General features: G+C 46.1%; 1 protein-coding gene across 1 annotated transcript in view; it reads right to left on the bottom strand.

Moving 5' to 3' along the window:
- Positions 1 to 23,069, bottom strand: part of LOC122925505 (extracellular calcium-sensing receptor-like) — a 50,538-nt gene extending 27,469 nt beyond the window's left edge. Inside the window, exons 1-2 of the mRNA XM_044276859.1 lie at positions 22,815 to 23,069; positions 551 to 877 (exon numbers count right to left, since the gene is read on the bottom strand). Of these exons, the coding sequence (XP_044132794.1) occupies positions 551 to 877; positions 22,815 to 23,069 (582 nt within the window). The remainder of the gene's footprint in view (positions 1 to 550; positions 878 to 22,814) is intronic.
- Positions 23,070 to 24,365: the final 1,296 nt, after the last annotated feature.

A 24,365-nucleotide genomic window follows, 5' to 3' on the forward strand; every position in this document is an offset into this window, starting at 1 on the left:
TTATCTTAGATTTCATTGTTGAGATCCTGATTCTAGATTTTACCTGCCATGGTTTGAGGTTCCAAATGTTTGCACAGGTCCCACCAGAAAATGGTCCCTCTCCAGGCTTGCAGATTTTCAGATCATCTAAAGCTTTAGCCAAGGTATATACAGCAGCATACATAAACCTAGTAAACTTGAGACTGTTGTTGAACACAGAACTGTCAATGATTTCATCTATCTGTTCAGTTCCAGTGCAGTTTCTCATTGGGGTCTTCACAGAAGTTAAAACATTGTCACTGAATGAAAATGTGCAGTTAAAAAGTTTTTCCCAGTATTGTTTCACCCAGTTTGGTCCTCCTGTAGATGATAGTGGATGAATATTCTTCAGGAACTGCTTTAAGCCTGGTATAATATAATCATTGCTAGCAAAACCAACTGCCCCCCTTAAAACCTGGAAATGATTACTTGTTGACAATATGACCGACCTGGTCCAACCAGCATTGCCAATAAAAATTCTCCCTGTGACATTTTGCTTCAACATCTCATTTGCAATAGGAACAAAATCTACTTCATAAGCAAACACAAGGACTACCACAGCTGTAGACTCTTTGATGGTCTCTACTACTCGAGGAGCATTGCGATCCGGTAGACCTAGACGAATATATTCAGTAAAAGCCACACATGCTCCAGCCTTGACCAACTCCTCTTTAATTGGGTAAATTCCCTGAAGACCATAATCACTGTCACTTGCGACAAGACCAATCCAAGTCCAACCAAAGTGCAGAAGAAGCTGAGCCAGTCCAATGGATTGCAATTTATCACTTGCTACTGCCCTGAAGAAGGATGGAAATATTTTCCTGTTGCCCAGGAGAGAGAGACTTGATAAATGACTGACCTAAAAAGAAAAAGAAAAATTAAGAAATTTTAACATACTGTGGCAATGTGAATAGTGATGGGTGCAGTAAAGTCCCGGGGAATCATGAAAAGGGGTGTTGTTTGCACCAGTAGCGTGTCACCAAAGGGCCCGGCCTTGGTGGAGTAAAGGCCCTAGATATAGGTGGCCACCAAGTTAGTTGGTGGACACCAAGATAGTTAGCTTAGCTGGCTCCAGCTAGTCCAGGGCGGCCTTTTACTTGGAACAGGCAATGTGTTGGGTGGGTGCCTGTTCCCCATGCTCCAGTCCGGGATTTTGGAATATGCCCATGTCCAGGGATGCTATTTAATCCTGTTGCTGGACTTGGGTGTGGCTCCCAGTCTAGGGGAAGGAGACAGAGTCTTTGTGAAACAGAGTCCTGCTGGAGGCTCTGTACAAGTGGTCTTAGCTGGGCTGGCTGAGGGGCCACGGGGCCAGGTACTAACCGGAACGTTGGGAGATGCCGTGACGCCTGGGCACAAGGGTCACAAGGTCAGAGTCGGGGAGACTACTGGGCCACCCTACTCCATAAAGGTACTGGACTTGAGACCGTGTGTGAACAGTGCTCTGTACAGCCAGGAGGCTGATGGACATTGGGCTGGGAAAGCCGCATGTTATAACCGTGTGTGAACAGTGCTTTAGGTGAGTCAGGTTATGTTATGTTCAGTAAAAGCACAGTCGGGCAGGTGTTTATTTTGTATCATTTATGTTTGTTTTGCTGAGGTGCCAAATAAAGCGATGTTTGGACCTTAAACTTGGTGTCTGGCGAAGATACTTGTGTGAATGACCCCCGGAGAAGAGCTAACCCCCCCACAATTGGTGTCGGATGCGGGCAAGCGTCCCTGCTAAAAAGTCACCGACTTGTGAAAAAAATAATAATAATATTTTTTTTGGGGGGGGTCTCTGGCTAAGTGGACTTGGTTGCCGAATTGTCTGTTAAAGTGACTTTCATGACGGAATATGCCAGATGGTGGCAGCATATCAAACGGCAAGATAACCTGGCCAAGGAGCTGGGTTGTGGCCTCAGTGGAATGGCGTGCTTTGATGTAAAGCGGGAGGCGTTGAGGGCGCAATTGCAGTGGGCCAGCGAGACAAATTCTCCAACGCTGTATGGACCCTTTGTAAACGTCCAAGGTCTGGGTGGTGTTCCTGGATTTCCAGAGAAAAAGCAGATCTATGCTGTTGCCCAGGGCAACCGTCTGGAAGACAAAGAGGGGGAGAGCGGTGCGGCTTTCAGGAGTGCCTGCATTTCCTGCGATTGTGTACAAGGTCCTAAATGGTGCGCCTGGAGTGCCCGTCCGGGAGAGGTCTGGACTCCAGGCCATGTGGTTTCCGGTAGCAACGGTTGCAGTGAGGAGTCTGCTGGTGGTAGTGGTACCAGGAACCCAGAGCAGGCTGGAGATCTCGGTAGAAGTGATCTTTGAATTTCTTCATCTCCAGAGACTGCCGAATCTGTGACGTCATGCGGTAAGAATGTTCCTGTATTTATTGGGCTGGCAGACCCCGGGACAGTATGCCGACAACAGTTGCTACCTGCTGGGCCGGCAGGTGGTAAGTCCCAGAGGAAAGGAACTGTCGCAAGGGGTGTGTCTCTGTGGAAACCGCAGTGTCTGAACAGGTGGGTAAGCCTGTTGCGGTTGCTCCCTTGCGAGAATCCGCAGGGGAGAAGGGTATTGTGTGGCCCAAAATTTGGGGTCGTGAAAGTTAGAGACCCTATGCTAGTCCGGGTAAGGGGTAGCACGATGCTGAAAACTGGTATAATGGTAAATATGCTGGATAGACCTGCGATTTAAAAAGGACTGTCAGATAGTTCCCACCGGACGCGAGGCTATGGTGACAACTAGAACCAATGGTGCCAAGTTATCTGCATTGCCTAATGAAAATGTGAAGTTATGTAAATTAAGTGATAATAATAAAACCCCTTTTCCTTTGCAGGCTGTGATCAGGAAAAAAGCTACCCCTGCTGGTTTAATTGTATATGTAGTAGGGATGTTGATTAAAAGTGAGGCAATGCTAGAAGGTGTACCACATGTACTAGGTGCAGATAAGCAGTCTCCCCAGGGTTCTATGGTTAGTGACAGGGTCGGCATCATAACCCGGGCAAGTGCCAGGGCCCAATGCTCCTGGGGGGGTCCACTGAGCTGCTATGAGCACTTCCAGCAATACAGATGGAAGCTCTCATTGCTGTCATTTTACTTACGCAGTACCCCTTTGGTGGGCCCTCTGAGTCACATGAGGCTGGCTGCTGCAGAGACTCAGACACGCCCCTTCTACACAGGACATGCTGCCTGAGGAGAGAGACCGGCAGGAACACAGGTTGTCAGTGAGTCTGCACTGTGACTGTCTCTTCTCTGTGGGACAGGAGGGGGGGGGGGGCTCTTCGATCTGCTGCTGGATGCTGCTTCATTCTATTTAGTTGTTTTACTGTTTCATTAAGCAGTTTGCCTCCATGACACCTGCCCCCCATATCCTGTCCTATCTCATCCTCACGGAGCCCCTGCTGTCTCCTTTCCTCCTTCATGTATCCAGAGCTCCTGTTTCACCTTTCTATCTCTTATTGCTGCCCTGCACAGAACTCCTTCCACTACTTGTTATATGAATCCCCCTCAGAGCCCATTCCACCTACTTGCTGTGTCCACCCCTCCTGTCCATCCAGGGCCCCGGGCCCCTGTCTCACTCCTCTGCCTCTCATTATGGTGGCATCTGAACCGCATTCACTATAAGGACCTTCTAACGTCACAGGGTCTTGTGACTGTGCCTCCCACCCAGTACTGTGCCCCTCACCCCGTACTGTGCCCCTTTATACCCTGCATTGTGCCCTCTTACCACACCCTGTACAGTGCCCCTAGTCATTCCCTGTACTGTGCCCTCTTATACCCTTTTATCCGGTCACTGTATGGTGGTTTTAGCATTGTATGGCGGTGTTATCTGGTCACTGTACAGAGGTGTTATCCAGTCACGGTATGGCGGTGGTATCTGGTCACTCTACAGAGGTTTTATCCGGTCACTGTATGGCGGTGGTATCCAATAACTAGATGGCCATAACTGTATCCCTTTCCCTGCCCACGCCACCTTTTTTAGACCTGGCATGAGTGGGAAAAGATACAGATTGCGGTGCTAAGGACCTTTGCGCCACATCTGTGTCAGAAATACGCCTAACATAGACATATTTCTATATAATAAATGACCCCCTAATTGTATTATTATTCGGGGGTAGGGCTAATATCTTTATATTATATAGATTCTAGTGTATTATACTGCGCCCTGTATTTCCCAGTAGAAAATGATCCTGAGGAAGCACAGTCCTCATCCGTGACCACCAGCACCAGGTAGCGCTCTGTCAAAACATGGCGGCCTCCCCTCTCCGCCACGCTGCTTCGATGTGTACTGGGGCTTATTCTGACACTAGGGCTGAGTTCACATCCTATTTTTGCCATCCATTTAATGCATACCAAAAATGTATGCGTTAACAGATGCCTCAGACTGATGCCGTACAGTGGCGTCCGTTCACCATACAGTTCTATGGTAGAAAAACATATACGTAAACGTATGCATTTTTTACTGGACTCTGCATTATACAGTGTGGGGGGGCATTGGGGGGGGGTCATTATACTGTGTGAAGGGCCACTAGTGGTCATTACACTGTATAGGGGCCATTGGGGGTCATTATACGTTGTGGGAGCCACAGGGGGACATGTAAATGTAAAGAAATGGCTCAAGGAGGCCCACTGGGATTTATCGCCCAAGTGCCCACATGGACCTGGAGCCGGCCCTGGTTAGTGAGCCCGGGTGCAAGATAAATGGTGGTGTGACCTATAATGTGAACCAGGCACCTGAAAGAGCCTGAGGAGGTGCAGGTGGTTCTCACTGAGGGGGAGTCTCCAGTGAGAACTGGGTCTTGTGGACCTGTTGTTACAAATATGTTCATATATGATGTGATGTTGGGCTGTGATATTGTTTTGTTGTTGTGGGGTAAGGTAGACACTTCTGCAGATCGTGACGAAACTCCTGCAGAACCTGCACTTTCCTGTTTAAATTAAAGTCTAAGCGAGTTGCACATTGACCGCCATGGGGAAAGAATATTGCCTATTGAAAACAATGGTGCTGATGAGGTGCAAAACGATTGTGCCAAGTTTGCGGAAAGGCATAATGAAAAGGTGATGACAGGTGAAATATGTGATGATGACATGCATTTTGCAGGAGGTGGTCAGGGGAATAGCGCCCCCGGGTGGAAAACATGTGAAGGATGCAGAAGTGCAGATAAATGTTGTGAGCACTGAGTGGAGAAATCCTACTCTGGTGAATGTGCAAGAAATGGTAGCAGTCCTAGAGGGTGTATCACACGTACCAGAGGTGGACATGCAGTCTCCACAGTGTTTTATGGTCAATAAAGTAATGTCCCAGGTAGGAACTAACTTGGCAGTGCCCCTAGAGGTCAGTGTTAATAATGAAACGAGTGACATAGGCGATGTATGTGCTGTGACCATTAGCAACTCTCAGAGGGAAGCTACCAGGTCAAGGTATTGCCAAATTCAGACGGTCACTAGTAGCGACCAGACGACAGTTATACCTGATGTGACAAGAGCTGAGTGGGGAGACGGCAGCCTAGTGTCTGAGACCCATACCCAGGCAGGGGTAGATGACCTGACACCTCAGTACAGCTGAAATCCTGAAGATTTTTCTCTCTCCACACAGTCCCTAGATATGATAGAGAAGGGACTAGATGTCTTCACAGAGTCACCAGTGAAGACTGCAGTAGACACAAACAAAGTGTTTAAAGGGACCCTGGGTGGAACCCCCACAGGGCAGCCAAAAGAGAATGGTGATACTCCTACATCCTACACCCCCACAGGGTCCCTTTAAACACAGGGGGGGGGGGGGGGTGGCAATGTGAATAGTGATGGGTGCAGTAAAGTCCCAGGGAAGCATGAAAAAGGGGTGTTGTTTGCACCAGGAGCGTGTCACCAAGGGGCCCGGCCTTGGTGGAGTAAAGGCCCTAGATATAGATGGCCACCAAGTTAGTTGGTGGACACCAAGATAGTTAGCTTAGCTGGTTCCAGCTAGTCCAGGGTGGGCTTTTACTGGGAACAGGCAATGTGTTGGGTGGGTGCCTGTTCCCCATGCTCCCCAGTATTAAAAGCATTGGTGGCCAGTGCGGCCCCCCTCTCCCTCCCTGACCAAGATTGCTCTGGCACCTTCCTGGGGCAGGAAGCGCCATTAAATACTTCCTGCAACCCAGCCATAGGCTGGGAAGATAGAAGGCGTGGGGGGGGGGGGGGTGGCAATGTGAATAGTGATGGGTGCAGTAAAGTCCCAGGGAAGCATGAAAAAGGGGTGTTGTTTGCACCAGGAGCGTGTCACCAAGGGGCCCGGCCTTGGTGGAGTAAAGGCCCTAGATACCAAGCTGGCCCTAGATACCAAGCTGGTTCCAGCTAGTCCAGGGTGGGCTTTTACTGGGAACAGGCAATGTGTTGGGTGGGTGCCTGTTCCCCATGCTCCAGTCCGGAATTTTGGAATATGCCCATGTCCAGGGATGCTATTCAATCCTGTTGCTGGACTTGGGTGTGGCTCCCGGTCTAGGGGAAGGAGACAGAGTCTTTGTGAAACAGAGTCCTGCTGGAGGCTCTGTATGAGTGGTCTGTGAGGCGCCACGGGGCTAGGTGCTAGCTGGAACGTTGGGGAACGCCATGACGCCTGGGCGCAAGGGTTACAAGGCTGGAGTCAGGAGGACTACTGGGCCACACTCCCCCATAAAGGTACTGGACTTGAGACCGTGTGTGAACGGTGCTCTGTACAGCCAGGAGGCTGATGGACATTGGGCTGGGAAAGCCGCATGTTATAACCGTGTGTGAACGGTGCTTTATGTGAGTCAGGTTATGTTATGTTCAGTTAGAGCCCAGTCGGGCAGGTGTTTATTTTGTATCATTTATGTTTGTTTTGCTGAGGTGCCAAATAAAGCGATGTTTGGACCTGAAACTTGTGTGAATGACCCCCGGAGAAGAGCTAACCCCCCCACAATTCACAGACATTATAACAGGATTCGAATGCTGAAGAGGAGTTGTAACATTATGATATTCTTAAAAAGAAAAATTAAATAATTCAACAATTTTTTAGCAGCTTGTAAAGTAGGCAAAGAAATACTGCACTTTCCACGGATCGCTTAAAGGAGATATTTCACAAAATATATTCTTCCTTTTTTTAAACCAGCACCTGGATCTGAATACTTCTGTTATTGCATGTAATTTAAAAGTTAGCATAGCCAGAGAGCTAAAATGTCCAGTATCTGTATAGTGCCACCTGCTGTTTGTTCTTTGCATTATGTGTTGTCCGTCACACTGAGCTGGTCGAACGTGATAGTTACAGAGAGAGAGCTACAGCAGAAAGGACACAACCCCTGAGTTGCTAGGCTGAAGATAATCTAGCAGAGCACTTGACGCATTGAACACCGAGATCTCTGGATCCATATTCTGTACAGAGCTGGTTCTAGCTGTTATGCCAGCAGGTGTGGACCCACTGTGCCACTGACTGGCTATACCCTGGATGGGCGTGACTAAGTGACTACCTGATGGTGAGGATAGGCATGGACCGTTAGGGTATTCACCAGGTGCAACTCCAGAGCAGTCCCTGCGTAAGTGGCAGATAACCAGGGGGGTCAGAGATACTGGTGCAAAGCACTGAGGGAAATGATGCAGTCAGGATGTCCGGGCAGGCAGCGATCAAGCAAAGTCCAAAAACAAAGTCCTAGGTCGGAGGCAGGCATAAGGCTACTTTCACACTTGCGTTTGGGGTTCCGCTTGTAAGATCCGTTTGAGGGCTCTCACAAGCGGCCCCGAACGGATCCGTTCATCCCCAATGCATTCTGAGTGGATGCGGATCTGTTCAGAATGCATCAGTTTGGCTCCGTTCCGCCTCCATTCCACTCAGCAGGCGGACACCCAAACGCTGCTTGCAGCGTTTTGGTGTCCGCCTGGCCGTGCAGAGCCAAACGATCCGTCCCCATTGACTTACATTGTAAAGTCAGGAGTCCCTATTAATATACCATTGGATCGGAGTTTTTTCCAATTTTAACTTGAAGCGTCCTCATCACCATGGGAACGCCTCTATGTTAGAATATACCATCGGATTTGAGTTAGAGCGTGAAAATTCTGATCCAACAGTATATTCTAACACAGAGGCATTCCCATGGTGATGGGGACGCTTCAAGTTAGAATATACTAAGAACTGTGTACATGACTGCCCCCTGCTGCCTGGCAGCACCCGATCTCTTACAGGGGGCTGATCAGCCCCCTGATCAGGTGCTGCCAGGCAGCAGGGGCCAGACCCCCCTCCCTCCCCAGTATTAAAAGCATTGGTGGCCAGTGCGGCCCCCCTCCCCAGCATTAAAAGCATTGGTGGCAGTGGCCACAGGCTAACAACCCCCCTCCCCCCCATCATTGGTGGCAGCGGAGAGGCATTTCCGATCGGAGTCCCAGTTTAATTGCTGGGGCCCTGATCGGTTACCATGGTTACTTAGCTTATACTTACCTGCGCTGTCTGTGACCGGCCAGCGCTCCTCCTACTGGTAGGTGACAGATCTGTGCGATGCGCCGCACAGACCTGTCACCTACCAGTATGAGGAGCGCCGGCCGGCAGCCACAGACAGCGCAGGTAAGTTTAAGATAAGTAACCATGGCAGCCAGGACTGCAGTAGCGTCCTGGCTGCCATGGTAACCGATCAGAGCCCCAGCGATTAAACTGGGACTCCGATCGGAAATGCCTATCCGCTGCCACCAATGATGGGGGGGGGGTTATTAGCCTGTGGCCACTGCCACCAATGCTTTTAATACTGGGGAGGGAGGGAGAGGGGGGCCGCACTGGCCACCAATGCTTTTAATACTGGGGAGGGAGGGAGGGGGGAGCCACACTGGTCACCAATGCTTTAAATACTGGAGAGGGAGGGGGGGCCACAGTGGCCACCAATGCTTTTAATACTGGGGAAGGAGGGGGGTCTGGCCCCTGCTGCCTGGCAACACCCTTCAGGTGCGGCACCTGGGTGGTTAATTGTGCGGATCAAAGCCCCCTGTAAGAGATCGGGTGCTGCCAGGCAGCAGGGGGCAGTTATGTACACAGTTCTTAGTATAGTCTAACTTGAAGTGTCCCCATCACCATGGGAACGCCTCTGTGTTAGAATATACTGTCGGATCTGAGTTTTCACGATCGTGAAAACTCAGATCTGAAAAATCTGTTATGCAGACGGATCCGCACTGAACGGATACCATCGTTTGCATTTATAGGTGCGGATCCGTCTGTGCAGAAACCAGACGGATCCGCACCTAGCACAGGTGTGAAAGTAGCCTAAATCATACAAAGTCAGTAAAATAAAGAATCAGGGTCCGGTACACAGAAAAACAGAACTAAAAAACACCTTCACGCAAGAAACTAGACAAGCTAGTGACCAAGATTGCTCTGTCACCTTCCTGGGGCAGGAAGCGCCATTAAATACTTCCTGCAACCCAGCCATAGGCTGGGAAGATAGAAGGCGTCTACGTGCTGCCTCACGAGGGAGGAGAGACACACCCATGCAACAACAGTTCAGGATTACAGCAGGAGGTAAACTCTGGCACGGAGCACAGATAGAACAGTTAAGCTACCTGCTTTCCGCGCTTGTCGGTATGGAGCATGGCAGCAGGAGGTAATGAGCGAGCCTGACGCCTGTGCCCGCGTGTAGGACCAGTGGTGCAGGCACAGAGCGCTCAGCTAATGTCACGGCTGAGGATGGGGAAAACCCTCAGCCGTGCGATGATGGAAGATGGTCGCTGCTTGACCAGGACGACAGGATTAGGGAGCAGGTCACCTCCTAAAGTGTCACTAACCTGACCCTAACTCCTAGCTGCATGGGCCGACCTTTAAGGTAGGAGGACCCATGCTCAGGAACCTCGGATCCCTAACTCACCCTCCGAACGGTCCCTGAACTAGGAGTCAGGGTAAGTCGGCCTGTTCCTTCTGGACATGGAGGAACAGGAGTCTCACTGGCCAAGCTGCAGGGAAAAGGGGAACACTAACAGTCTTACGGATATGGCAGGTGAACTGTACTAGTTCCACCTACCTGCCACAGCCTTGCTGACTAGATCCCTGTGCTGGCAAGCTGATGTCCACACAACCTGAGATGAACCCAGCAACCACACATCCACGCACAGGAACCCAGATCCATAAGCTGCAATAAAGACAAACACATCTTCCAAACAGAAAACGACATTATTTTATGACCAGAAGGGTGGCCCCCACTGGCAGTTGGTAAATAACCAGGAGGATGTCTCCAGCAAGCATGGCTGAAGCACCCTCTCTGACTACTGCCTTCAACTGAGGCTTTATAGGGCCTAGCAAACAACACTACTCCTAAAGTCAAATATACTGCAGCCTTCTCATTGGCCCACAAGCTAGAAGCAGGGAGGGATCATGTGTACTGATTAAAAAAAATAATATTGAATATTCGAAATTATGAATATATATCACTATATTCAAAATATTCGCAAATTTTTGAAGTACCTATATTCGCGATAAAAATTAAAAATTCGAATATTCGTCATCAACACTATTTCTTACACCCCTTTAGCTTTATTCTCTCCCATTACCGTGTATAGACAGGGCTAGGCATCTCATCTAGACCAGTCCTCTTGAGCATGTGCCGCGTCTCCTATGCACACTCAATTGGAATCTGCTTCCAATGTAATGTAGGAAAAATTGTGTGTGTGTGTGTGTGTATGGGTGGGGGGGAGGACTGCGATGATTTGTTCAAAGGCTGAAAAACATCCTCCTTAGGCCTCATGCACACGACCGTTGTGTGCATCCGTGGCCGTTGTGCCGTTTTCCGTTTTTTTTCACGGACCCATTGACTTTCAATGGGTCCGTGGAAAAATCGGAAAATGCACCGTTTGGCATCCGCATCCGTGATCCGTGTTTCCTGGCCGTGAAAAAAATATGACCTGTCCTATTTTTTTCACGGCCAACGGTTCACGGACCCATTCAAGTCAATGGGTCCGTGAAAAATCATGGATGCACACAAGATTGTCATCCGTGTCCGTGATCCGTGTCCGTGATCCGTGTCCGTTTTTTCCTATCATTTCAATGGCAAACTTGACTTAGATTTTTTTTTTTCATTTTTCATGTCCGTGGATCCTCCAAAAAACAAGGAAGACCCACGGACGAAAAAACGGTCACGGATCACGGACCTACGGACCCCGTTTTTGCGGACCTTAAAAAAAAACGGTCGTGTGCATGAGGCCTTAGGGTACTTTCACACTAGCGGCAGGACGGATCCGACAGGCTGTTCACCCTGTCAGATCTGTCCTGCCGCTATTTTGCCGTGCCCCCTGACCGCCGCTCTGTCTCCATTGACGATAATGGCAGTGCAGCACGGCAGTGCGCGGTGAAAGGCCGCCGGACTAAAAGTACTGCATGTCTGACTTTTTAGTCCAGCGGCCTCTCACCGCGAACTTAGCAATTATATATATGTGCGGGTTTATTAAATGTGTTGCATATACCACTAACACTTTAGGGAAATAATGTAATATACAGTATAGTAGAGGAAGAAATGTTGCCACCTTTCCCGAATTGTTGTACATTGCTGTTGTGGGCAGGATATTAATCACAATACAAGTTTGCAACATGCGTGTTATAGTTTATCAAATCTCAGTTTTGACTTGCAGAAGCGCTGTGACATGCAAGTAACATAGTATAAAAATATTACACTGGCTTTTCCTGCATTGTTAGGCCTCTTTCACACTATAGTTTTTTTTTTTCGTTCCGTATATGGAACCATTCATTTCACAGGGTATGCATTCCGTTTCCGTGTTTCCGTATCTCCGTTCCGTGCAAAGATAGAACATGTCCTATATTTGGCTGCAAATCACGTTCCGCGGCTCCATTAAAGTCAACGGGTCAGCAAAAAAAACGGAATGCATATGGAAATGCATCCATATGTATTCCGTATCCGTTCCATTTTTTGCAGAACCATCTATTGAAAATGTTATGCCCAGCCGAATTTGCTCTATGCAATTACTGTATACTGTATATGCCATACGGAAAAACGGAACGGAAAAACGGAACCGAAATGGAAACACAACGTAAAACAAAAAAAAAAACGGAACAACGGATCTGTGAAAAACAGACCGCAAAACACTAAGGCCCCATGCACACGGCCGTATTTCACGGCCGTGTGCGGGCCGTGGAACCACGGCCTGGATCCCTCCTGAGAGCAGGAGCGCACGGCATCACTGGTTGCTATGACGCCGTGCGCTCCCTGCTGCCGGCACAGTACAGTAATACACTGGTATAGATCATACCAGTGTATTACTGTACTGTGCCGGCAGCAGGGAGCGCACGGCGTCATAGCAACCAGTGACGCCGTGCGCTCCTGCTCTCAGGAGGGATCCAGGCCGCGGTTCCACGGCCCGCACATGGCCGTGTGCATGGGGCCTAAAATAGCCATACGGTAGTGTGAAAGAGGCCTTGTGTCAGTGTGGTTAAGGGGGGGGGGGAAATTAATCACATTACAAGTTTAAAATGTGTGTTTTGGGGTAGAGAAAAGTATTTCTTGAAAGTGTTTGGTAGGGAACTTTCACACTCGCTTTTTTCTTTTCCGGTATTTAGTTCTGTCGCAGGAGCTCAATACCAGAAAAAAACTGATCAGCTTTATCCTAATGCATTCTGAATGGAAAGCGATCCGTTCAGGATGCATCAGTTCAGTCCCTTTTATGTTTTTTGGACGGAGAAAATATCGCACCATGCTGCAGTTTTCTCTCCGGCCCAAAAATACTGAACACTTGCCGGAATGAAGTGTATTAGTGTCGGATCCGGCATTAAGTGTTGTGGAAAAACAGATCCGGCTTTTGCAAAATACCGGATCCGTTTTTCTGGATGACACCGGAGAGATGGCTCCAGTATTGCAATGCATTTGTCAGACAGATCCGCATCTGGATTTCTCTGGCAAACGCCATCAGTTTGTGTCCGGATTGCCGGATCCGGCAGGCAGTTCCTCTGCCAGCATTATTTAAAGCCATCCTTGCCTTGTACTCTCCTGTCGCGGTGGACACCTGAAACTGCTAGTATAGGTAGGGACATTACATGTCTTTCACGGCCCACTGGGTCAACGTTTTTAATAGCAGCGGTTAAGCAGCACCCTGGCAACAAGGCCAGTTCCTTTTGACCCCTCCACGATTATCTCTGCCCGGCTCCCACACCAGGCATCTATCAATCTCCTCCGCCTCCTTCTCCATGAACATCATTCCATCCCCTACAGCAGTAATTCACAGCATTGCTCCTAGTCCCCCTCTCTCCTATCACATGTGTCAAGTGTTGTCATGCAGTGTTAGGGCTGATCGACCTGGAAGGGAGTAGCCACACAACCAATCACTTGCTAAAGGGCACCAAGCAGCGAACATCCCGCTGGTTGTAACCCCACCAACTCGAACTGGGCAAGGCTGCAACATAATAACTGCACTGAACCTGGGGGAAATAACACATGCTTAATGCATGGTGCACGTCATTAACCAAATTGTACAATGCTTTTAAAAAAAGTACACTTGTAACACCCCGGAGTGGGGTGGTCACTCCGCTACTGTCTTTTATTGCTAACACCAATGGCATTCTTGTATTTATTTCCAGGTCCTTCATAAGTGTGCATTGATATTATTATTATGCAAGTGTTTTGTTCATGTAATATGCCTGGTTCACCAGCAGGTGGTAGCGTATATGGCAGAGAGAGAGACAGATACTTCGATAGAATGGAACTTACCATTCCATTCTCCCCCCTTCAGGCAGAAGTGGGCCAGTCCTGCTTCCTACTAGAAGGGAGTAGCAGCAGTTCTAGAGAGTTCTAGTCTAGTCTAGACACAGTGAAGTGTAAGCCTGGGCACGGTCACAGCCTGACGTGCCTATAACAGCCAGTGTAGGCTAAGTTATGCTTGCCATGGAAGCAGACGTATGGAAGCAGTAGCAACCAGAGGAAAGTGTTCTTCAGTTGCCAGAAGATATAGCAGCCAGAGGAAAGTGTTCTTCAGTTGCCAATGTACACTTCCGATCCCGGTGTTCTGCCAGATCTCTATAGATTGCCGAAAGTCTATAGCGGAAGTCACGTGGTGCGCTGCGCAAGCGCACAAGCGAACTTCCACGAATCATCCCTGCAGCCTCCATTGAAGTACTTCGCGCACGGTGCGTGCGCACAATTAAGGGTATAGTGACGTCTTAAAGTGACAGTCATCTCCAGTAAAATACAGCATCTACATTAATTTGTACCATCGCGGGCTCGCTTCGCTAGCCACGTATCGGGCTCGACCTCGCTGTGCTCGGCATTTAGTAAAACTAGCTCTATGCCGCCATTGATAGTAAAGAAGGAAATGGATGGTAAAGAAAGAGACTATCTGTCGCGAGCCCGCGATGGTACAAATTAATGTAGATTAATGAGCGCTGGTTGGGGGGGTGGCAACGGAGCTGTATTTTAATGGAGATGACTGTCACTTTAAGAAGTCTCTATACCCTTAAGTGTGCGCACGCGTGGTGTGCAAGCTACTGCAGTGGAGGCTGCAGGAATGACTCGCGGAAGTACGCTTGTGCGCTTGCGCAGCGCGCCACGTGACTTCCGCTATAGACTTTCGGCAAACTATAGACTTTCGGCAGAACACCGGCAAATACAAAAAAATACAACAAAATGTGTTGTTAGTAATATAGGGAGGTTTCAGATAAAACAAGGAGCAAAATGGTTCAACCTCTTACAATGGGATGATCCTAAGTGTTCGCACTCCACACTGGAACACAAGGGAGTTGGCTGAATCCACGAGCGCCATAGTGGGAGGAAGAGAGGAATCGGAAGTTGTTTGTGTGTTCCAAAGTGGAATGCGACTCGATCTGCGCTCCAGCTTGGACCTCAAACCAGGAACGGAAGGGCCCTATTCGGGACATAGAATAAGTTCAGAGAAATATTATAGAGTGAGCAAATAGTATTCCTACTGGTTCAATTAAATTGATAAAATATACGGAGCTGCAATAGAGGCTAGTAAAAATATACATATATGGATATTGGAGTTTAAAGATTAATATAAATAATGATAATTATTAGTTTTAAATAATGACAGGCTATAAATGGTAAAAAAAATCTATACAAATCTATACTATACAGTATGTAATATGTATGAAAACACCTGAGGAAAAATATATAAATATATATCTATAAGATCAAATAAATATTAGTGTTGATCACGAATATTTGAATTTCAAATTTTTATCGCGAATATAGGTACTTTGAAAAATTTACTAATGTTTTGAATATAGTGATATATATTCGTAATTTCGAATATTCAATTTTTTTTTTTTTATCAGTACACATGATCCCTCCCTGCTTCTAGCTTGTGGGCCAATGAGAAGGCTGCAGTATATTTGACTTTAGGAGTAGTGTTTGCAAATTTTCGTACTGTGAATTTTCGTAATGCAAATTTTTCAACTTACAACTATTAGACAAAGAAGATTATAGCACTATATTAGCTAAATTGCTCTATATTCGTTTTTTTCCCAATATTCGCTATATTGCTATATATTCTTGTTTTAGAATATTACAAATATTCGAAAAAACTAAGTTATAGCAATATAGCGAATATTCGAAAAAAAAAAAAAGAATATAGAGCAATTTAGCTAATATAGTGCTCTAATAGTTGCATTACGAAAATGTGCATATTACACGATCATTACCTTGCCGATTTGTCAATTAAAAAAATCGTAGAATATAACGAATATTCGAATTTGCGAATATTCAACGAATATTCTACAAAATATTTGCTAAATATCGCGAATTTGAATATGACCCCTGCCGCTCATCACTAATAAATATGACATAAATCTAATTATAAATAAAATATAATATATAAAGTCATTCCATATATCAAAAGTTATGATGATTTATATGACATTTGTAATCATAAATATAAATAAATAAAATGGTGGTATAAAAGCCCATTTGTCGGCAAAATATATATAGATATTTATAGATGGATGAGGAATTTCAAAGGTCTTAATGATTATTGTGTTCCAAGGATTCAATCAAGCCAAATGGTGTAAGTGTGTTAAGGCGAAAAATCCAGAACATTTCTTTGCGACACATCGTCTGGTGTGATTGGGGTATCCATTCAATTGGAGTAACTCTTAGGCCCCTTTCACACAGGCGAGTATTCTGTGCGGGTGCGATGCGTGAGGTGAACGCATTGCACCCGCACTGAATCCTGACCCATTAATTTCTATAGGGCTGTTCACATGAGCGGTGATTTTCAAGTATCACTTATGCGTTGCGTGAAAATCGCAGCAAGCTCTATTTTGTGCATTTTAACGTAACGCAGGCCCCATAGAAATGAATGGGGCTGCGTGAAAATCGCAAGCAAATGCGGATGCGGTGCGATTTTCATGCACGGTTGTTAGGAGACGATCGGGATGGGGACCCGATCATTATTATTTTCCCTTATAACACGGTTATAAGAGAAAATAATAGCATTCTGAATACAGAATGCATAGTAAAATAGCGCTTGAGGGGTTAAAAAAAACCTCACCTTAGTCCACTTGATCGCGCAGCCCGGCATCTCTTCTGTCTTCATCTTAGCTGTGTGGAGGAACAGGACCTGTGGTGACGTCACTCCGGTCATCACATGATCCATCACCATGGTAGAAGATCATGTGATGACCGGAGTGACGTCACCACAGGTCCTGTTCCTCCACACAGCTAAGATGAAGACAGAAGGAGATGCCGGCTGCGCAATCAAGTGGATTAAGGGGAGTTACATTATTTTATTTATTTATTTTTAACCCCTCCTGCGCTATTGTACTATGCAGTCTGTATTCAGAATGCTATTATTTTCCCTTATAACATGGTTATAAGGGAAAATAATAGCAATCTACAGAACACTGATCCCAAGCCTGAACTTCTGTGAAGAAGTTCGGGTTTGGGCACCAAACATGAGCTATTTTTCTCACGCGAGTGCAAAACATTGTAATGCATTTTGCACTCGCGCGGAAAAATCGCGCATGTTCCCGCAACGCACCCGCACATTTTCCCGCAACGCCCGTGTGAGAGAGGCCTTAGGGAAGTGGGGTCTCCTTCGTGGGACAACGCATAGTGGCTTGAGACACTATGTATCATTACTTTTCTCGTGATGTTTTGAATGATGTTCGTTCGTCTTCTCACAAAAAGTCTGAGAGGTGCGTCCCACATAAAGGAGGTTACAGGGGCATCGTAGTAAGTATAGAATATTAGTGGTGCTACAATCCATCCTATGTATAATTTTACTGATTTCCTTATTAGGGGGAATGGTGATAACCTTTGTATTGTGGGTGATCATAGTACAACATTTGCGTCTTCTAGTTTTACATCTGAAGGATCCCGTATTTTTTCAATCCATGGAATTGATAGCTGCCATCACAAAAAAAGGAAACAAAATATTCCTTTCAGCTAAGGGTTCTTTCACACTTGCGTTGTGAAGATCCTGCAGGCAGTTCCGTCGCCGGAACTGCCTGCCGGATCTCTGAAATCCGTGTGCAAACGGATAGCATTTGTAGATGGATCCGGATGCGGATCCGTCTAACAAATGCATCAAAACACCGGATCCGTCCCTCCGGTGTCATCCGGGAAAACGGATCTGGTATATTTTTATTTTTTTTTGCATTTTTTAAGATCTGCACATGTACAGATCAGAAAACCGGATCCGCAGTAGGCCGCAGTATGCTGCAGTATTTTCTCCAGCCAAATACCGTAAGAGTGACTGAACTGAAGACATCCTGATGCATACTGAACAGATTGGTCTCCATTCAGAATGCATTAGGATAAAACTGATCTTTTTTTTTTCCGGTATTGAGCCCCTAGGAACTCAATACCGGAAAACTTTAACGGAAGCGTGAAAGTACCCTAAATGAAAATAATTGGGTGGAATTGTTCTGATGACCGGGAAATGAAAATATAATTAAGGACCCTAAAACAATAGATTCAAAAACAAAGGTTATCAGAGAGGACTTTTTTTTAAAAGAATCGACTAAAGGAAGTCTAGGGTGGCCAGAGGTCTGGTTTTAGGCCAGGGAGTCCGTCTTTCAGACTCCCTGTCCTCCGTCCAGCGAAGGGCCTGGACGTACACAGGGATGTCCTTTTGAACAGCTCACTCTCGGACAGCAGCACTTTGCTGTCTCTCATCTGCAGGGAGAAAGTCACGCTCCCTTCCACCCTTGCAGCTGACAGACGTTGATTTTTACCTTCATTTTTTCAATCCCCGTTGGCTGCAGAGTGGGAGGGGGCGTGGCCCAACTGGTCAGGGTTTTTTAAGTCCGTCTTTTGAGGGTGGCCTGAATGGCCACTCTACCTGCTCCCTGAACTGTGACCTCCACAGCACTCCGCTCCCTTAACAGTGTCATTCACAACGCCCTGCCCCTTTAAAGCTGACCTGTAGCATTGAAGAAAAATGGCTGGGTTGTTATGGAAACCTGGTGTAAAGCTGTGTGTATGTGGAGACTAAGGGCCTCTATTGGCTAATGGAACGGCACGTGCTAGAGAGCTAAGACCCGGTCTAACACCTTCCCGGACAGCTGATGTACCTGTGTGCCAAATTTCGTGATTGGAAATGTGACGGTGCTTATTCCTTTAGTGGACATACATGAAAACACACACACACATACACTCAGCTTTATATATTAGATATATAGATTTATATATATACAGTATATATATATATACCATTTATAGAGTGTCAGTATTTAAAACTAATAGTTAGCATTATTTATATTATTCTTTAAATTCCAATATCCATATATGTATATTTTTACTAGCCTCTATTGCAGCTCCGAATGTTTTATACATTTAGTTGAACCAGTAGGAATATTATTTGCTGACTCTATAATATTTCTCTGAACTTATTCTATGTCCCGAATAGGGCCCTTCCGTTCCTGGTTTGAGGTCAAAGCTGGAGCGCAGATCGAGTCACATTCCACTTTGGAACACACAAACAACTTCCGATTCCTCTTTTCCTCCCACTATGGCGCTCGTGGATTCAGCCAACTCCCTTGTGTTCTAGTGTGGAGTGCGAACACTTAGGATCATCCCATCGTGAGAGGTTGAACCATTTTAATCCCTGTTTTATCTAAAACCTCCCTATATTACTAACAACACATTTTTTTGTATTTGCCGAGACTGGAAGTGCACATTGCGCTCCACTGTGGAATGCACAATCTCGGAAGTTTAACGTCACTTCTGGCTTTCGGTGTTCCCCGCTTAATGGCATATGCCAAACGAAGTCTATCAAGTGGAAATAAATATGAGATATGTAATGTAAGTGTGATATATTGTTATATATTTTATCATTCCTTAAGAAGGTTTTTTTTAACCTGTTGGACCCCTGAAACGCGTGGAGGGCCGTGTGTTTTTTAAGAATAAAAGGATTTAAGATTAGAAGCTGGAACTTCCTCTGCCATCTTTCCTACCACTCTAGAAGCGAACTCGGCCAGGGGGCTCTGTCTGAAGGTGACTTGAGTTTATCCGACAGACAACCTCCCCAGTAAAGTGAGTACCTTCTATGCTAAGTTTTTACGTCCTTTTACGGTCAGTTGCATATTTTGGGTCACCTTTACTCCTTATGGTCACCTTACTGTCACGGAAGGTGTACAGAAAACTAGAAGACACAAAATGAAGATCCGACTGACTGGATCCAAAACTAAGGAACCAAAGGGAGAGCCCTGCAACAGACCTGGCTCTCTCCCTAACTGCTCAGCCTATGCAAAAATCTCAATGGTAGATGATCGCATATCCTCGTTCCTCGACTGTATAACACCTGAACACCCTATAATAGTGAGGGGACATGACCACCGGCTCCCTACACTTGATACGGAGGGAGTCAGGGTCACCTGGGATCCAGCAAACAGGAAAACACAAATGAATGAACAAAACTTATCTGTAGAAGACTCAGTAGTAACATCCAGCATGCACACACTCCAGGAAGTTGTATAAACCACAAAGTGATGCAGTATGGGAAGGGATTTAAAGGGATGCAATCAGTGCAACTACATGACAGGTGAGAGAGGCTAACGAGATGAGAAAATGAAAGCAAAACAAAAGGAACCTCAAGGAGGAGGTTCTGAAGAACGTCTGTCAGAGCTTCTCAGATGTCTGGTGGTAACACTTACTATGTGAGATGTATTATCTTATTCCTGACCAATTTTTGTAAACAATTTATTTTATTCTTCAATTTATTTAATATGACATCACTTGATTCACTTATTACCCCCTACCCTGTCGGTGCATCTATTGGGCTATAATATTGTATTCCTGTCACGGCTGAGGATGGGGAAAACCCTCAGCCGTGCGATGCCCGATGATGTTGTGGCTGCTCGGCCAGGAGAACAGGATAGGGAGCAGGTCACCTCCTCAAGCATCCCTAACCTGACTCTAACTCCTACCTGCATGGGCTGACCTTTAAGGTAGGAGGACCCATGCGCAGGAACCTCAGAGCCCTGACTTACCCTCCGCAGATCCCTGAGCTAGGAGCTGGGTAAGACGACCTACTCCTCCAAGGTACGGAGGAGCAGGAGTCTCAATGGCCAAGCTGCTGGGAAAAAGGGGAACCGAAACAGACTAATGGAAATTGCAGGTGAACTAAGGAGTTCCACCGACCTGCCACAGCCTTACTGACTGGATCACTGAGCACACACAGAATCCAGAACCATTAGCTGCACAAACCAAACAAACAAAAGGTCCCAACAGTACATCCCATGGACATCACATACAACATGACATAAAACATAAAGTGACATTCTCTTTATGACCACAGGGGTGGCTCTCACTGGCAGGTAGAATAGACAGGAGGCTGCTCCAGCCAAGCATGACTGAAGCAACCCTCAGACCTGAACTAACAGTGAGGCTTTATAGGCCAAGGAGCCACACCCCACAGTCGGACACACCCAGTGACACAACACACACTGGGAAGGGAGTTAACCCTTCCAGCACCACAGAAGGGAAACACACATTAAAGGGGAAGTGACCAAACTAAGATCACACTGTGGCTGTTGCCTCAGGCAACGATATGGGTGGCAGCCGTCCTGGGAGATAGCCCGAAGGCCGGGACACTGCCACCACATGTACAACATACCAAACGTTGCCACGGGCAGCCACAGTGAAGGGAAAGTGTCAAAGTGCACACCAGACAACACAAAGTGCACACCAGACATACAAACACAACACCCACATAACGGTTGTTAAGTGCAACCGCATGCAATACAACAAGTTGCCCGAGGCAACCACAAGTGAGGCCACACACAGCAGCCCTCACCAGTGATTGAACATAAAAACCAAACCGCAGGCAACCGCATGCGGTTAAGGAGTCACGACCATAGCCATGGCCGTGACAATTCCATTTATTTGACCCCATTAGACTTTATTACGGCCTACCTCTTTATACGCTCCACCTCTGGGATTGGCGCCTATCTGTGAGTCACTTTTATGGCCGATCTGAGGGGTTTTAAGATCTGTCTGAACTCAGAGCCCCAACACCCTTAATTTTTGGCCACACTATTTCATTATCCCATAAGCAAAAGATGCAGCAGCAGCAGCTTGTTCAGTCTCCTCAATGTGATAGAAGAGTTTTTTCTTGTGCAGCACCAGGCTGTGGCAAATCCGCAAACAGAGACCTCCTGTCTTAATGCCCAGGACTTGTCTCTGGTGCATACCCTGTTCCCTGACCCCATGGACTTTTGGGTAGGCAGACTAGAACAGTTTTCTAAACTGGTCCAGTATGCTCTCTGTATTTTTTCTTGCCCAGCTTCCAGTGTCATATCGGACAGGGTTTTCAGTGCAGCAGGAGGCATGGTGACGCCCAAACTGATCAAGTTTTCCTCCTCCATTGTCCAAAACATTACATTTGTCAAAATGAACCAGGCATGGATCCGGGAGTATTTTCACATTCCACTGGCTGAGGCCTATCTGTACTTCTGGTCTTGCCACTCTTTCCGTCTGCCTTCCTGCCTACCTTTATGTTCCATATGGCTGAGGCTGCCATCATTCCACTGCCACCATCAGGCTACTGCCGCTGTCCGCCTTCCAACATCTACAATATGGCTATTGCTCATCACTGCTAATCCCCAACTGTCACCAATGGTAACTCTACACCTCCTCGACTACTGCTACTCATAAACTTCTCATCTACTGCTTTGTATGTTGCTACTGCTGCCACTACTGTTGTGGCCACGTACCGCACTTTACCTTACCCTTTCTATTTTGTACTTCTGCTACTCTTAATTAAAAGGGAGAGTTTTTCTAGTCTCGTTCAGAACGAGCCGCTTTGTTGCCAGACAATTATCTTTTGTACATGCATTCTGCCCCCATGAAGGCATAATGTTTGGGATGCATGGTCCACAAACAAGCCACTGTTCCTCTTCTATGTGTGCTTCAAAAACAGGAAGGCCAGAAAAAGCATAACACCTGTGACAGTACGGTGTTCTTAAACAAACATCTTTCCTATTTTGCTTCTTTCCTATTTTCTTTGTCTTCTCTTTTTTCCTTTGCCCACTGGGACCTATTAGTTATGGAGCATTTGATAATATATGACTGAAGCTCTTTTCTCATTTCCTCTGATAGGACTGCAATAATGACCCGTTGAACTGAATGATTCTGCATACGGTCCGCAAAAAAACGGAATGGACACGAAAAGAAATGAAGTTCGTGTGCATGAGCCCTTTGTTTCTATGTTCTTTCAAAGAAAAAAAAGATATGGTCATGTTTCATGGCACCTACCCTACCCTGAAAAGCAGCGACCTCTATGTATGTGCTAACTATACTCCCTTACTTGCCTTGTACATTTCCATTTGTTTTCCTATTAGCCAGTAATCATTATCAATGACAGAAATTCCAGTTTTTGTCAACATTTGTACTTCTTACCTGCGGATACTTGAAAGTTCCCAAGAAATGAGCCAAGATTATTGAGTTGGTTGAAACTGTAGATCCAATAATAGCTGCGAAGGATGATCTAGAATGGCACTGGTTGTTAGTGAAAGTCGTACTAGCGTCAGTCAGGAAGTGTAAAGCTCCTTGCAATTCATAGTGAGGTATGTTACACGTGTCATACATCTGATATCCTAACGTAATGTTTGACAGAAGATAGGGATCACTGTTGACCTCCTCAATGGTGAACATCAAGGCCTGAAGCATTTGATATAATTCCAGACTAAACCTTAAGGACACAAAAAAATATATTTTTTTTATATCTTTATTTATTAAACTTAAAATTACAGTACAGTAAAAGAACAATATACAAAAAAAGTTTTACAAAAAAAAACAACAACAACCCAACCTTATCCTCAAAGCTGTGCTGTGGGAGTGAAGAAGAATGTTAGCCTATCCACTTATTCCATTTTTTTTTTAGCTATCTAGCAGACTGAGAAGTTCATTCAAAAATGTTTTTCAAGTTTCTCACCCTACCAACTTGACGTTTTCAGTCATTTAAAACTAGGAGTCTTTTATGACATCAATTTACAGTCAGTCAATCAATATTGGGACATCGACACAATTCTAACATTTTTGGCTCTATACACCACCACAATGGATTTGAAATGAAACAAAAATTACAACAGTTTGCATATGTGCCTCCCACTTGTTAAGGAACCAAAAGTAATGGGACAGAATAATAATCAAAAATCAAACTTTCACTTTTTAATACTTGGTTGCAAATCCTTTGCAGTCAATTGCAGCCTGAAGTCTGGAACGCGTAGACATCACCAGACGCTGGGTTTCATCCCTGGTGATGCTCTGCCAGGCCTCTACTGCAACTGTCTTCAGTTCCTGCTTGTTCTTGGGGCCTTTTCCCTTCAGTTTTGTCTTCAGCAAGTGAAATGCATGCTCAATCGGATTCAGGTGGTCAGGTGATTTACTTGGCCATTGCATAACATTCTACTTCTTTCCCTTAAAAAACTCTTTGGTTGCTTTTGCAGCATGCTTTGGGTCATTGTCCATCTGCACTGTGAAGCGCTGTCCAATGAGTTCTGAAGCATTTCGCTGAATATGAGCAGAAAATATTGCCCGAAACACTTCAGAATTCATCCTGCTGCTTTTGTCAGCAGTCACATCATCAATAAATACAAGAGAAGCAGTTCTATTGGCAGCCATACATGCCCACGCCATGACACTACCACTACCATGCTTCACTGACGAGGTGGTATGCTTAGGATCATGAGCAGTTCCTTTCCTTCTCCATACTCTTCTCTTCCCATCACTCTGGTAAAAGTTGATCTTGGTCTCATCTCTCCTTAGGATGTTGTTCCAGAACTGTGAAGGCTTTTTTAGATGTTGTTTGGCAAACTCTAATCTGGCCTTCCTGTTTTTGAGGCTCACCAATGGTTTACATCTTGTGGTGAACCCTCTGTATTCACTCTGGTGAAGTCTTCTCTTGATTGTTGACTTTGACACACATGCACCTACCTCCTGGAGAGTGTT

This window comes from Bufo gargarizans, chromosome 2, assembly GCF_014858855.1.
Source record: "Bufo gargarizans isolate SCDJY-AF-19 chromosome 2, ASM1485885v1, whole genome shotgun sequence".
NCBI classification, from domain to species: Eukaryota; Metazoa; Chordata; class Amphibia; order Anura; family Bufonidae; genus Bufo; species Bufo gargarizans.